The 13,295-nt window shown below is 40.4% G+C and overlaps 2 protein-coding genes across 3 annotated transcripts in view; one reads left to right on the forward strand and one right to left on the reverse strand.

Annotated features, from left to right (window-relative positions):
- Nucleotides 1-3,506: 3,506 nt before the first annotated feature.
- Nucleotides 3,507-6,214, forward strand: ppp1r3db (protein phosphatase 1, regulatory subunit 3Db). 2 transcript variants are annotated; one of them, XM_063910133.1, is made up of 3 exons: nucleotides 3,507-3,592; nucleotides 3,678-3,849; nucleotides 4,028-6,214. In XM_063910133.1, the coding sequence occupies exon 3, from the start codon at nucleotides 4,047-4,049 to the stop codon at nucleotides 4,938-4,940; it is 894 nt and encodes a 297-aa protein (XP_063766203.1). In that variant the 5' UTR covers nucleotides 3,507-3,592; nucleotides 3,678-3,849; nucleotides 4,028-4,046; the 3' UTR covers nucleotides 4,941-6,214. The 2 variants fall into 2 exon arrangements, with proteins under 2 accessions (XP_063766203.1, XP_063766204.1); XM_063910134.1 differs by having other exon boundaries at nucleotides 3,561-3,849.
- A 3,150-nt stretch (nucleotides 6,215-9,364) lies between these two features.
- Nucleotides 9,365-13,295, reverse strand: part of phactr3b (phosphatase and actin regulator 3b) — a 46,785-nt gene continuing 42,854 nt past the window's right edge. The window contains exons 10-13 of the mRNA XM_063909925.1: nucleotides 12,512-12,573; nucleotides 11,825-11,965; nucleotides 10,801-10,876; nucleotides 9,365-10,382 (exon numbers count right to left, since the gene is read on the reverse strand). Coding sequence (XP_063765995.1) covers nucleotides 10,856-10,876; nucleotides 11,825-11,965; nucleotides 12,512-12,573 — 224 coding nt within the window. The 3' untranslated portion in view covers nucleotides 9,365-10,382; nucleotides 10,801-10,855. The remainder of the gene's footprint in view (nucleotides 10,383-10,800; nucleotides 10,877-11,824; nucleotides 11,966-12,511; nucleotides 12,574-13,295) is intronic.

Genomic DNA, 13,295 nt, shown 5'->3' on the forward strand with positions numbered 1-13,295 from the left:
TGTCACTAAAACGTGGCGCTGCTGCTGCTGTCTGGAAAGGACACAGTGTTTCCTCTGGGATTGGAGGGAGGAAACACACCGGCTGCCACTTACTTTTCATCCAAGTGCATTACGTCATTTGTCTGTCTTTGTCATATTCCAATACCTGCAAAGAAAATCAATAACCCTTATCACCTGTACTGCTATTAAGGTGCAAAAGGCAGACAAATCTACATTAAGTCCTGTCACTTTGTTCTTGTTTTTGACCCCTTTGTACAGAATGTATAGTAGGAACATGTCCTTACACACACACATAGACACAAGGACAGTGACTCAGCTGAAAAGTGTCCTTGAGACATGACTTGGATAAACTCTCAGCAGCTCCCCCTCCTGCCTTCTGGCTGTAATTTAAATTGTGAAGCAACAGCTGCTAACAGACTAAGGGGTAAGTGGAGGTTTTATGGTGTTTGAACACTTCAATTGAGTTTTTCCTCTTCTTTAAGGGCACATTTGTCACCTTTTAAAGAGAACTGGCAGTCAAAAAAACATCGAAATAAACAAATTGAGACGTGATGACAGGCAGGCAGTAATGTGGACTCTGCAGGGCTAAGATCTGTCTTTATTATTAAACCTTTTGTGAAAGTATAGCTATAGCTTCTGTCAACACACCTGAATATAAGTGATGAGTCATTGCAGCAGAGGCAGGTCAATTAGATGTTACATAACAAATAACTTGCTTGCCTTCTGTATAATTGTGAGCCTCATTTTTCATCAGGGCATAATGCAGTGTTCAATATTAAAGAAATAAGTCATTTTAAAATAATAAATAGTGGAAAATATATGTCTTGTTTTTTTGTTTTAGGACTCATTCCTGCAAGTATTATTTCATCTTTTTGTTTTAATAGTTAATCATATCATTTTTCAAGGCCTTACCTTGGTCTATAATGGTCCCTTTTTCATAAGATGTCACCTTTTGTTTAGATGTAGTCCCAGCAGTTTCTGTTAGCAAAAGCAACACCATTACAAAAGTCATTTTGAACCAAATATTTGGCTGCTGTTAATTAACAAAGTAGGCTACACAGACATAGTAGTGGTTGCATACTTAGCGTGTAAATGAATGTGTAGTTGAACCATATAAATGTGTTTGTTCCCATGGGGCACGGTCACTTTTAAAAGGTCAAAGTGACCCTTAAATCAAATCCTCCACCAGCCCAGTCTATTCACCTCAGAGGAATACATGGATGGACACGTGGTTACTTTTCCTGGTTTAACTTTCACTAATATACCAGGGTTAAAATAGGAATAAAATGATAGAATCAGCCCTGCAGACTACATATGATCTGTACAGGTGTCACCGAGTTTTGGTGTCACTGACCTGCACCCGGTCCAGCAGCAGGCCGGCCATTACCAGGCCCAGCCCGGCCAGCAGGTAGGCAGGCAGCACCTGGAGGCAGATCAGCCTGGTCGACTCTCTGGAGGAAGTGTGGAGCTTCTCCTCCTCCATCCTGTCAGGATAACTAGAGCTGGTTAAATCCATTTCTGCTGTGCTGCCAATTTTCTGTCCTGATTCAAAGCAAACTGCTGCCAACTAGAAGAGCCTATTACTGTTTGTCTTTCTTTCTGTCAACCTGCCCTGGCCTGGTGTTTCTGAGTCCTGGGTCACCCAAGTGCTTCATATGTCAAAGACAAATGTTATCATCTCTGTTGATCACTGATGACAATTAATGACTAATTGCCATGATTTTAAATGACTGTATACAGCTGTTTTAATCAGAATTAAGACTTGAAATGTAATATTAACAAGTAGGGTGTGTTTCCATTTGTGTATACTTACCTGTAACTCAGAAATGTTGTTTTGGTTACCTCAAAACGTCACCTTCGGGGAGAGGGTCCTCTTCTAAGGAGTTTTCCATAAGTGGGTCAAACAGACACAGGAAATCTGCACACCAGGGAAAACCAATAGTCAGCACCAATTTATTTCAAATGGATGTAACCTGAATAATATGACATGTGTACTATTTGGAAGACAAACCCGGTAGTTTTGCTCCTTTTTCAGTCCCAATTTACAACGTTAACGGATTGTTTAAAACTGTGACTGATTTAGGATAAGATTTGTGTCCTTCATACCCTAACAGACACAGGGTTGCCTTGTTGCTGTTTCTACAGAAGAAAATAAACTCTTAAAGATAGAAGAAATTATGTTTAAATTGTGAAAACTCTTGCAAATCGAAAGGCCCCTTTTAAGTTATTAGTTATTAAAAATCACACCGACATATTCGCACAATTAAAGAGTGTTTTTACCGGTCAATGTTAGCACTAACTTGAACACCATAACCAGAAAGACAACTAGCATAGCGCTAACGTTAAGCTAACAGAAATGCTTTGGTATTGCTAAAACATAGCTTAAAAAACGATTATTTCAACAGAAAATAGATGCTGTGGTTGTGAAGTTGTACAATGTTATTCTTGTCCAATCTTCTTCATCACGTCTGATAACTTAGAAACTCTAAACAAGCTAGACAAGAAGCTAAACGTGCACTGATGTGGGCTAACTAGCTTCGCGCTAACGTTAGCTAATCAGTATTGTTTTGACAGTATTGCTCAAACATAGCTTTAAAAAAGTATTATTTCGAAAGAACATAGAAGGTGTAGTAGTGAAGTTGTATATGCCATCCTTACTCACCACTTCCACCTGATTATTCCAGTTTATTTTAGCAATGGACAAGGAAAATACCAACAAAAGTTGCACTTTCCTCACTAGCTAACCGATGCTAACTTTGTGATTTGGTGCCGGGCAGGTACATTCCGAGACAAAAACAAGAAATAGTTACTTAAAATAAATATAAATAAAAAGTCAAATTGATTTATATGATGATACATCAAGTCATTTTGAAGTCAAACTGATTAGTGTTACGAGTTACATTACATTCGATTGCATGATAACACAATCTTTGATGACAGATATTAAGCCTTGTGTTTTAACTGTTTATCACTTCATTTGATGGTTAACTGTAATTTATTCTCTTTGTATTGTGTACATCTGGGTTGCAGTCTCTCTCTCTTCACCTCCATTCATTTGTATTTTGAGTGTGATTAATTTGTTAAATTTAAGAGACAAAACAAAGAATATTTTTGTAGCATGCATCTTATATATTTTTAAAATATCTTCATTATCTTTGGCTAGCAATTCCAGTCCACATTTTGGGCTAGATATGACACTTTAATTAGTTAGTCAATGTTAACATTTTCAGATATACAATTTAAAACGTGTATATTTCATTCTTTGAAGCCAATGAGAGAAAGTGGTACATCTCCAAATATATCAATGGTACAATTTAATGCAAAACACTAAACATTATAAGTGACACGATGAAACACCTATCCACACAGAGGTAGTTGTTTTATTTCTGGCACATTTGCTAGTCTGACACTTGTTTTGAGGTTGAAGGTAAAGAAGAACAGACACACAACCTGCTATAAATATTCACTCTACACCTCCCAGCCCCAGATAAAGTCTCATGTTATATGTCAAAGGCTGAGTTCAAAGAGGGGTGGCCATAGATCACTGTTTGGTCTTCGGATAAAGTCCTGTCCCTGATGGCTTCGTAGGCAGGTTCAGTTGTTTATTAAGTTTATTCCTCTTACTACACTGTCTTATGTCTGTGGTTTTGCAATAGCTTTTTTATTGCTTGTTCTAGATGTTTATGTGTTCGATTTCCTACGGAGTGTTGCTGGCATTTGCTGGCAGAGGCAAGCTGTCTGTCATCTGCTGGCAGTTGGATTCTTAACAACTTGGCTTACGGACTGTGAACAAGGTCAATGCGAGAGGCAGGCTTGACAACAGTGCACAAGAAGTCCCTGCTGTAACAGGTTTGTTCCATGTTGACACACTTTGCATGCAGAAATTAGTGAATTGTTTCATATTTCAAAGTTTTGAATGTTGTTAGTGTCAAATGATTGCTTTTTCTCTAGAAAACTGGCATCATTTTTGCATGTGCTGCTTGAGAAACCAATGCTTAGGTTGTATATTGACTTCTTTGTTTCTCAGGGGATTCAATCTGACGAACATGGCCTGTTCTGGTGATAAGCGTGGGATCCAGTTCCAGTTCACCAGTGGCTCCAACGACGTATGCGCCAAGAGAAATGTCACGATTCGTCTTAGGGACATTTATGACCCCAAGCCTTCTCCCAAAGCCCCGGTCCGGATACGACCTCCAGCTCCAAGACCTCCATCAGTACAGGAACTCAATTTAAAGCAAAGCTCGCCAGGTGATCCTCCAACCAAGACCATCATGAGGAGAAGAGCTCATTCTCTTCCTTCCACTGCAGAACGAAAAAAGGAACTTCGAAGCCTGCAGGTACGCTTTGTTGACTCGTTGGGCCTCGAGTTGGAAGATGTTAAGGTCTTCAAAGTTCAAGAGGAGCCCCTGATACCCCAACATGTCATGTTCAGACTACTGATGAGCTCAGAACTGGCTTTTGGGAAGTCATTAGAGCTTTCTCTGCCTTACTTCAAACCGTGTTTCCCTGAAGATATGAGGATTCAATCAGACTTTTTTAACCGTCTTTCCTCTCAGAGCGTGTGTCTGGAGCAGGTTTCGTGTTCAGAGCAGGGGATAACAGGCACAATACAAGTTATGAATTTAGCTTACGAGAAGGAAGTCACATTGCACTACTCTTTCACCAACTGGAGAACACACACAGACACAATGGCATCCTGGGTGTCAAGCGGGAACCGTGGGAGGTGGGATGATCCAGAAACAGATATCTTCAGATTTCGTCTGCCTGTTCCACCCTTCATTTTGCAGCCAGGAGCCATGTTAGAATTTGCCATCTGCTACCGTGTTAAAGGACGTAATCATTGGGACAATAACAATGGACATAATTACAAACTGTCCTGCCACAGTTACAAAGTGACTGTGCCGAGGGAGTGTGAGGACAGCATGCTGCACTTCACCTGAGTGTCCACATGAGGGGGCTGTTACACCTGTCATAGCAACTATACTTCCCTTTACTTATTTCTAGGAGAGTTAATAATACCTTTGTAAAATGATCTGTACTTCACCTTTGAGGTACTTTCCCCCCATGTACTGTATTTTGACTTCACTACATTTCAGAGGCAAATATTTCATCTACATTATTATTGAAGAGCTTTAGTCAGCTTTCAAAATAAATGCAATTGATATGGTCATTTTTATAAGAAAGTGCCTTATTAAGGAGGCAAAAACAACAACATTGCATAGCAGTTGAAATGCTGCTTACATCTTAATAATTTATAGAAATATTAGAAGAACTAAAACCGTCAAATAGTATTAAAAAAATGCAACTGCACCACATATTTTAAATGCAGCCCAAAAGGGGTATGCAACAATACAGTAATGCACTTTCATCATGAAAAAACCCCACCAAACTGGGGACGGGGTGATATCTAAAGAAATTGACTCATTTGCCATGATTAAATTAGTACATTTATGTAAAAATCTGTAACTTAACTTTCAAAATTGTTGCTTTTTTTTTTTTACAGGGAACCACATTCCCCTCTGCAAAGCACTGGATTGTAGAGTTCCAACAATGCAGCTCAGAAGCACCCCACCACCACCCTTGTAGTTTGTAACGCTGGCTTTCTGATTACATTTTAAAAACCTGCAGCCGGAGAGCAGATAACCCCTTTATATAAATGAAAGGATTTCTTTCCTCCTGCTGGGCTTTTATTCAGATTAAATCTCTGCCACCTTTGAGAATCTGCTCACTCTGCACTTCTGGCGACCCAATTTAATAATACACAGTGTTGCTATTGTTGTATCTTTGCACAGAATTTTCTCAAGGTACAGACACAGAGAGAAGGCTGCAGTCAACATGAGTTTGTAGTTAATGTATTCTCTGCTGGGGCGAACATGGCTTGACCCTGGGAGCTGGTTTTGTTTTTGGAGGAGGATTACAGTGTTTGTTCCTCTGTTACACTCAGATCCCCCGACAGCTCTGACCTTTCACCAGCAACGTTTCCACTGATATGAGAGGCCAGATTCCTCAGGACTCTTTTGGCAGGCAGCAGTGTGTGGCTCATGGGAGGACATTCTTCCGTTAGCTGCCGCAGCTGGATGGCATGCTTTACACACTATCGCAGCCATCCGAACCGCCAAAACATTACTGAGCATGTCGGGTCTATTTACACTGTTCAGTCATGCACAGGGGATGCAAACTATGACAGTTGATCTAAATAAAGACAAACTCTGAATCCTAATGCTGGGATTGGCTTATCGTTGTCATATCGATGCATTTTTTTATTTCAATGATGCTTCACTTTTATTTCATGTCCATCTCTGTCCGTTTCCTCTCCTTCAAATAATCAACAGGGAAAAAATTCATAATGAAAAAACAAATTTCTTCTTTTACATTTTTGGTTTAAAACGTAAAAGGGAAAACAGCTGATTGCCATTTGTTGGAAAAAACAAATATTAGGGAGTGCCTTAAATATTTGTGAACATTAGTTTACTTTTTTTTAGAACATAAATCAGGTAAAACATCATGAATGGGAGAATTTGGACCCACATAATGTGGCTTTATGGCACTTCTGATGCACTAGATGGCAGTATTGCTCTAGTATAAGATCCTACAGTGACTGGATTTGAGTCACAATGAGTGGAGTCCACATCTTTGCTCAGACTGGAAACCATAAACCAGATTCAGGCAGTAGGCGTATACATTCACACTTAGAGTATTAGCCTACAGAACAGAACAGTTTACAGAGAATACATACAATCTGATCCGTTTACAACAAACACTATATGCTGTTAAATTACATTGTAATCCTGCTTGTAATCCCCAATTTAGAAATATAACAATAATATGATTCTGTCTCTGTAAGGGAATACAGTTACCTCTTTATTAAACTACATAATCCAGTTACATGTCGCTCCCTCAGCTGCTCACAGCCACAACCAGAACTGTCCTCAGTGCTGAGAGGCCTCCTTTGTCTGTTGTTTGTGCTGAACCTGTGACAATAGACAAACATCCCGTCTTTGTCCCGGTCTGACTGTGTGTCATCGCTCTGGCACGGATCTCGTTTGTGAGGATGTTCTTCACTAGCGGAGATGGCTGTCATGTCAGTGTGTTGCTGGGGCACACACCCATCCTCAGGCCTGGGGCTGTCATCTACAGCTACTGGCCGGTAGTTACATAAGAGGCCTCCATATTAAGAGCCCACATGATGCTGAGGCTGGCGTTTGCTCGGGGGACTGGCTGGGATGGAAATATTAAAAATGATGCATCATTATTATGATCACAAGCTACATGTTTAAAGAGGACATACAATTCTCATTTTCAGCTTCATATTTGTATGTAGTGTCTCTCCTGGGACATGTCTCCATGCTCTAATGTTCAAAAGCTCTTTATGTTTCTCATACTGCCTGTGCTGCAGCTCCTGTTTTCACCCTCTGTCTGAAACCAGAGCCCAGTCTGCTCTGATTGGTTAGCTGGCCGGCTCTGTTGTGATTGGTCATCCACTTAGAGATGTCCCGCCCCCTTAGCCTATCACGTACAATGTGTGGCAGCGCTAGCAAACCGAAGAAGGAGTGTTACATAGTGATGTCACAGACCATTTAAATGCACACTACAGGAAAGGAAACCCCCCAAAAATGTTACTGTTATTATTATAGCACCATTTTTCATTGGTATTATTTCCGTTCCTTTGTCATACCACTCTTGGTCCAGGTCACATTAATTTAATTGATGATATCCTTAGGAGTTATATTAACATACTGCTGAGAAGTGCTGGGAAAAAAGTGATAAGAAAAATAGAAATATATTTGCAATATCGTCCATTATGTTATGTTTCATCCAGTAAATGCAATGAATTTGGTTTTTAAAAGGTCTTAAAACATGTTAAGATTGCCTCAAGATCAATATTTCTAACATTTCTTCCTGTTTACTGTATTCTGAGAGGGCGTGACATTATAATAATGACCACCTTCTCTTCTAAATCAAACCCATGCAAGCTTACATCACGCACCCAAAATACAAATACTGTAAACGGAAAAAAACCAAAACGGTCCAAAATGTGACGCAATTTTTAATCCAATGAGTAATTTTGAAACAGAAGGCCATCACGCGTACAGTTGGTAAAAAACACCTGAACATATGTTAACCGTGTGTGTGTGTGTGTTTACCGTTGGCCCTCACCAGCTCAGGGACACCCGGAAGTCAGGATATCCCCCTCCCGCCATCAGGAGCCTCCCTGGTTCCTCCCACGCTGCTCCACAGGTCTTCAGGCCGCTCAGAACCTGACGATGATCCGCCATCGCTCTGGACCAGTAGCTACTCGTCTTTTTTACTCCTGCCAGCGAGCGGTCCTGGGCCACAGCGTCAGTTTAACTGGAGCTGCCATCTGGTCCTCCATGGACCCAGTGACTCACATGTTGATGTCAGAAAACAAAGTTAAAATCTGCCAAATCTGAACGTGAGAGAGGTCGCTATGCCAGGGTTGTTAGTCCTTTTTATTTCTTTATTTAATATCAGGTAAAGGTTTAGAAATAGGCTTTTAAATGGCCTACAATCACATGACAATGATTCATATCCAATGATTGTTCCTAATTCTTCTTCCTCTACAGAATCTTTTTAGTTCTTGCCCCAAATTGGACTATTTGAGCCAGGTTCAGTTTATTTTCCATGAGTGGATTTAACCTAACTTACCTACTTAATGCTCTACAAATGATGACTGTCTTCATTTTCCAGAGAGTAGGTCACTAAATTAATTGCAGCTTAATATCATGCAACAAAGTCATCACCACACTAGTGTTCATTGCCTCGTAAAGAAGGAAATATGATAGGATTACCACTTTTCATGATGTGTTCTCAGCAATTATCACCCATTATAAGGACATATTATGTTCATTTCCAGGTTCATACTTGTATATCAGGGTCCTACTTGAATATTTGTACACGCTTTAATGTTCATAAAACACTTTATTCGTCTCGTATTGTATGTCTGAATATACCTAATGCTGTTTTTTAAGCCACTCAAAATCCCAGTCTGCTCTGATTGGCTGCCAAGAAAAATACGACACACCTTTGCAACAGTAGTTTTCAAGACGTTGGGGGAGATACTCAAATAGAGAGGGTACAGTATATGCTAAAAAGCCTTTATGTGACATAGAAAGTGCTCCAAATCTGAATGGTTTGTTGAATTGCATGTTTTCAGAAAAAAACAACAACCCAGAACTGTCATCTTATTTCACAGTTTGTGGGTCAGTAGTTTCTCTGGATACCAGAATGAAGGCTCACAAACATTGTGCTTCTGGTTATAGAGTGGAAAGCGCTTCACAGATCTTATCTATCCAGGTCTAATTGATCACTGTATGCAGATGATTATTAAAACTCGTATTTTCTCATGCTGATTACCATCCATTTGTCCTTTGTATATCGAATACATGACAATCAGTAAGGAAAGGACTTTGTGCCTTTGCTGATTTTTGTCCTGGGGTCCTCGCTTATCCGAATCCCTTCATTGATGATTATTTCTGGGTGCGGTTTCTTTTCTGCAGGGTTTTCCTAAAGGGTAAACGCTCCTTCAAAAAGTAGCCTACATGCCAAGAAGTTTTGCTGCTTTCTGATGGGATGTTTTTGGTAAATGACCTTTTACCCTGTCATGATTTTAATGTGCACACAGCACCGGACTAGGTAAAGAGCTGTAAAGCAGACAGGGTATCTAAAGGCAATGTATCAAGCAGGTAAGGTATAAGATGTATGGATAATATAATGACTGTAGTTTTAACAATGTTCAGCTTTTTGATGCATAAAGGCAGTTTCAACCGTACATCACTTTTAAAATGTAACCCTAAACCCACCAAAATCCCACAAATATTCACCACACCAGACAGAGAGTTTGATAGAAATTGAAAACCTGTATTGTGCAGACAATAAATAGTGCTTACAAAGGGAGTTTTGTCTTTCACACAGACAAGGTTTCTGTTTACACCGTTGATATGAAACGCATCACCGTCTGAATCAGTGGGACTCACACACATCTCGCGGTTGTGACTACTGAAACTGGAGCGGGACTGGGAGTCGACTCGGTCACATGCACAACCCCCCCCTCTGCGTGGCATCAAAAAAAGAATGTCTTTCAAAAGTTTACAAAAAGAAGTCTCTGCTTGTCTACGGCGCACGCCTCGCTCCTCCGACAAGCTGGAGGACGGGATCAGGAAGTTCTCCTCTGAGCAGAAGTCTCGGTGTACCGGCAGCTCCGTTTCTAGAGACATAGCCTCCAAGGTTGGCTGGAAACGAATCCCAGGAATGCCCACTAACTGCGGGCCGGGGCGCTGGAAGACTGCGTGCAAAGGTCTCCACGGACAGAACCACACATCAGCAACTCTTCACAGAAGAAACCTTGCTATGGCCGGTGGAACCTGCAACAAAAAAAAAAAGAGTGTGAGGATGAAATATTCACGCACTAAGGCTTCATCAATCAAAAGTCTATTTTTAGCCCGGCGACCAGAGAAGCCAATGGCCTGAAGTCGAAAAAGGGTCTTGCGTAAGCCCAACCGAGGCTAATTCAGGTTTTTCTGTTTTAGCTAGTGACTCTTTTGACGAAAGCAAACGCAAGCTATATATAACCGGACATTCATTATCGTTGAGAGGTGGTGCAACTCTGGTCACGAGGGGCCTGGTGGAAGCTAAATTTAAGCCCTACTCTGCACTCATTGATGTGAGACTGTTGTAAAATGCACCTTTGTGTCATTTCACAAAGTCACAGCGACCCTTTTTTACACATCATCCACTAACAGTAAAGCCAGAGAAGAGAAGAAGAGGGGAGCAATAACCCACCTCGTCAGATGCTTGCTCGAAGTGTGGACTTCCATCTCGGTACTCTTGAACTCGTTCAGCTCTTCCGTATCGCCGCCTGCAGAACAAAAGCGACATGAAGCGTGAGCAGAGCTGGAAGAAGATCCTTTATTAAAGTATAAGAAGAATACTATGGTCTTAAAGAGGACATATCATGCTCATTTTCAGGTTCATATCAGTATGTCTCTCCTGGGACTTGTCTCCATGCTTTAATGTTCAAAAAGCTCTTTATTTTTCTCATACTGCCTGTGCTGCAGCACCTCTTTTCACCCTCTGTCTGAAACCAGAGCCCGGTCTGCTCTGATTGTGCAACCTCCTACAAAGGTAGTAAAGTGCTGCATCATGTCATATAAGCATATCAGGTATTTTATATGTAAAAAAGAGTGTTTAATAAATGTAGCAGAGAAAAAAGTCCAATATTTTCCCCTAAAATTGTGAGGTTTAGAAGTATAAAGTAACATTAAATGGAAATACTCAAGTAAAAGCACAGAAATGTACTTTAGTTACTTTACAAAACTGAGCACAGGTGTTTCCCTTCAAACAGACAGGCCATCACTCAGGTGGTGAAGCTCACATGGGAATAGAGAAGCATCTGTGTTTATGTGCAAATTATATGAGCTTTACTGGGTTTAACGGCAAACAGAATATGCTGTTGGAGGTTTCATAAGGGTTCTGCGTGAGGTTTTAAGACCTTTTTAATAACACTTTGAATGCAATGTACTCCTTGTTTCATAATCATGGATATTTATATATTTATGCAAGGTCCTGAGCACATTTAGATTAGAAAACAACCAGCTTTTTAAACGTGTTTTGAATGTCCCTTTTTTGGCAGTACCTCCGCCTCACACTAGGTGGCACTGTGAAGCCCACTGTTCAAAAAAGCTGCATAATGACAGTTTTTAAGACCTGCAGAGAGGCTGACACAGGTTTACTGCTCAAAAAAGTCAGTAAATGGACACTGGATATACATTTTGTACTACTTTTAACATATAAAAGGCTTTTTCACCTTGTCAGAAGCGGACAGGCGGGTCCAGGGTTTGTCGGCCCGCCTGTCGTAGTCCTGAGCTTTGGCCACTTCCACATAGTCACTGAATCGGATCAGGATCTTTCTGTCCCGCAGCTCGTCTACAGTCGGTCTCTGGTTCAGCTGGAAAACAAAGGAAAATGTCAGATTACATCAGTTTATCAAGGCACAAAAGAGATCGGGCTGGGCAATATCATTGTAATGTAAATATCTTCAGGTATTTAGACTTTTTGTAGATTTGTTTTATTGACCAACCCATAATCAAAGACTTTGAACTTTTTTATTACAACTGAGTTGGAATTAGGGTTAGGTTAATTATAAAGCCCCCTCAGACAATCATTTCTGTGTCTAATTTGTCATATTGGGCTATAAACAGTAAATAGACATTGATTGAATTTGATATTAAAACAATTCTGATTGTGTTAATATTTTGTGGAAGCATCAAATGTCAGGTCTACAATATTATCAAAATATCTATATCAAGATAATGGGTCAATGGTATTGAGACACACGATTTCCTTCATATTGCTCAGCCTTACAAAGATATAAGCAGCAGCAGCTTGGGTATTAAGTGTGTGTTTTGACGTGTGACAGTCCCTTTAAGTGCTGCTTTGTTGCCTTAAATGTGAGATTAAACTCAATAAACTCTATGATGGTTCAGCTACTTACCTTTCTGTTGAGCCGCTGTTTGATTTCCCTCCTCTCCTCCTGTTCTGTCTGGTCATTTCTTTCTGTTGATGCAGAAAAAAAGACATATATTATAACCAAAAGTCAGGAAGGAATGTGTTGATTAAATAAATACACTCTCCCTGGTTATTCCATGAGACTGGACAGCTGATTAAGATAATGTGTGTGACTCCTAGCATCAATACTCAGTGTACAGAAGAGCTGAGGACACTCCAATAGAGAGGTGCGGGAATGAGTCCTTGAAGACGGGAATGAGTTCGCTCCTTACAACTTCTGGTTCACTGGTCTTAAAGTCAACATGGTTTTTGTTTGTTGCCTGAAATAAGGTCTGCGGTTAAAACAAATATAAGATTTTTAAAGCTTTGTTGTTGAACTGGTGAACGTCCAGAGATTAAACGTCACCACGCTGAACGTTAGCCACCTTTAGCTTAGCGGTGGTGCCGTAAAGTCATGTGACCGTGCTGTGGTTCGTTTGTAGCTTCTTACTTCTGGAGATTTCAATTACGTGGAGATTATTGTGCTGGAGACAACATGTAAACATCACAGACTTTCGTTTACCACAGAGTTTATTTTCTGAAATCCAATGGAAAAATCCTATTGGCTTTTAGTCGATGGAGCCCTTACGATGCTAAGTCCGGAGTCGGCCTACAAATATGTAATCGCTGCACAACTCTATAGGAGTTATCTAAATTAGATACAGCAGAGAGATCACTAGAGGCCACTTCACTTCTCTGTTCTTTTGTTTTGATTCCTGGAAAAAAAGTTT

The sequence above is a fragment of the Eleginops maclovinus genome, chromosome 20 (assembly GCF_036324505.1).
Source record: "Eleginops maclovinus isolate JMC-PN-2008 ecotype Puerto Natales chromosome 20, JC_Emac_rtc_rv5, whole genome shotgun sequence".
In the NCBI taxonomy this organism is placed as follows: domain Eukaryota; kingdom Metazoa; phylum Chordata; class Actinopteri; order Perciformes; family Eleginopidae; genus Eleginops; species Eleginops maclovinus.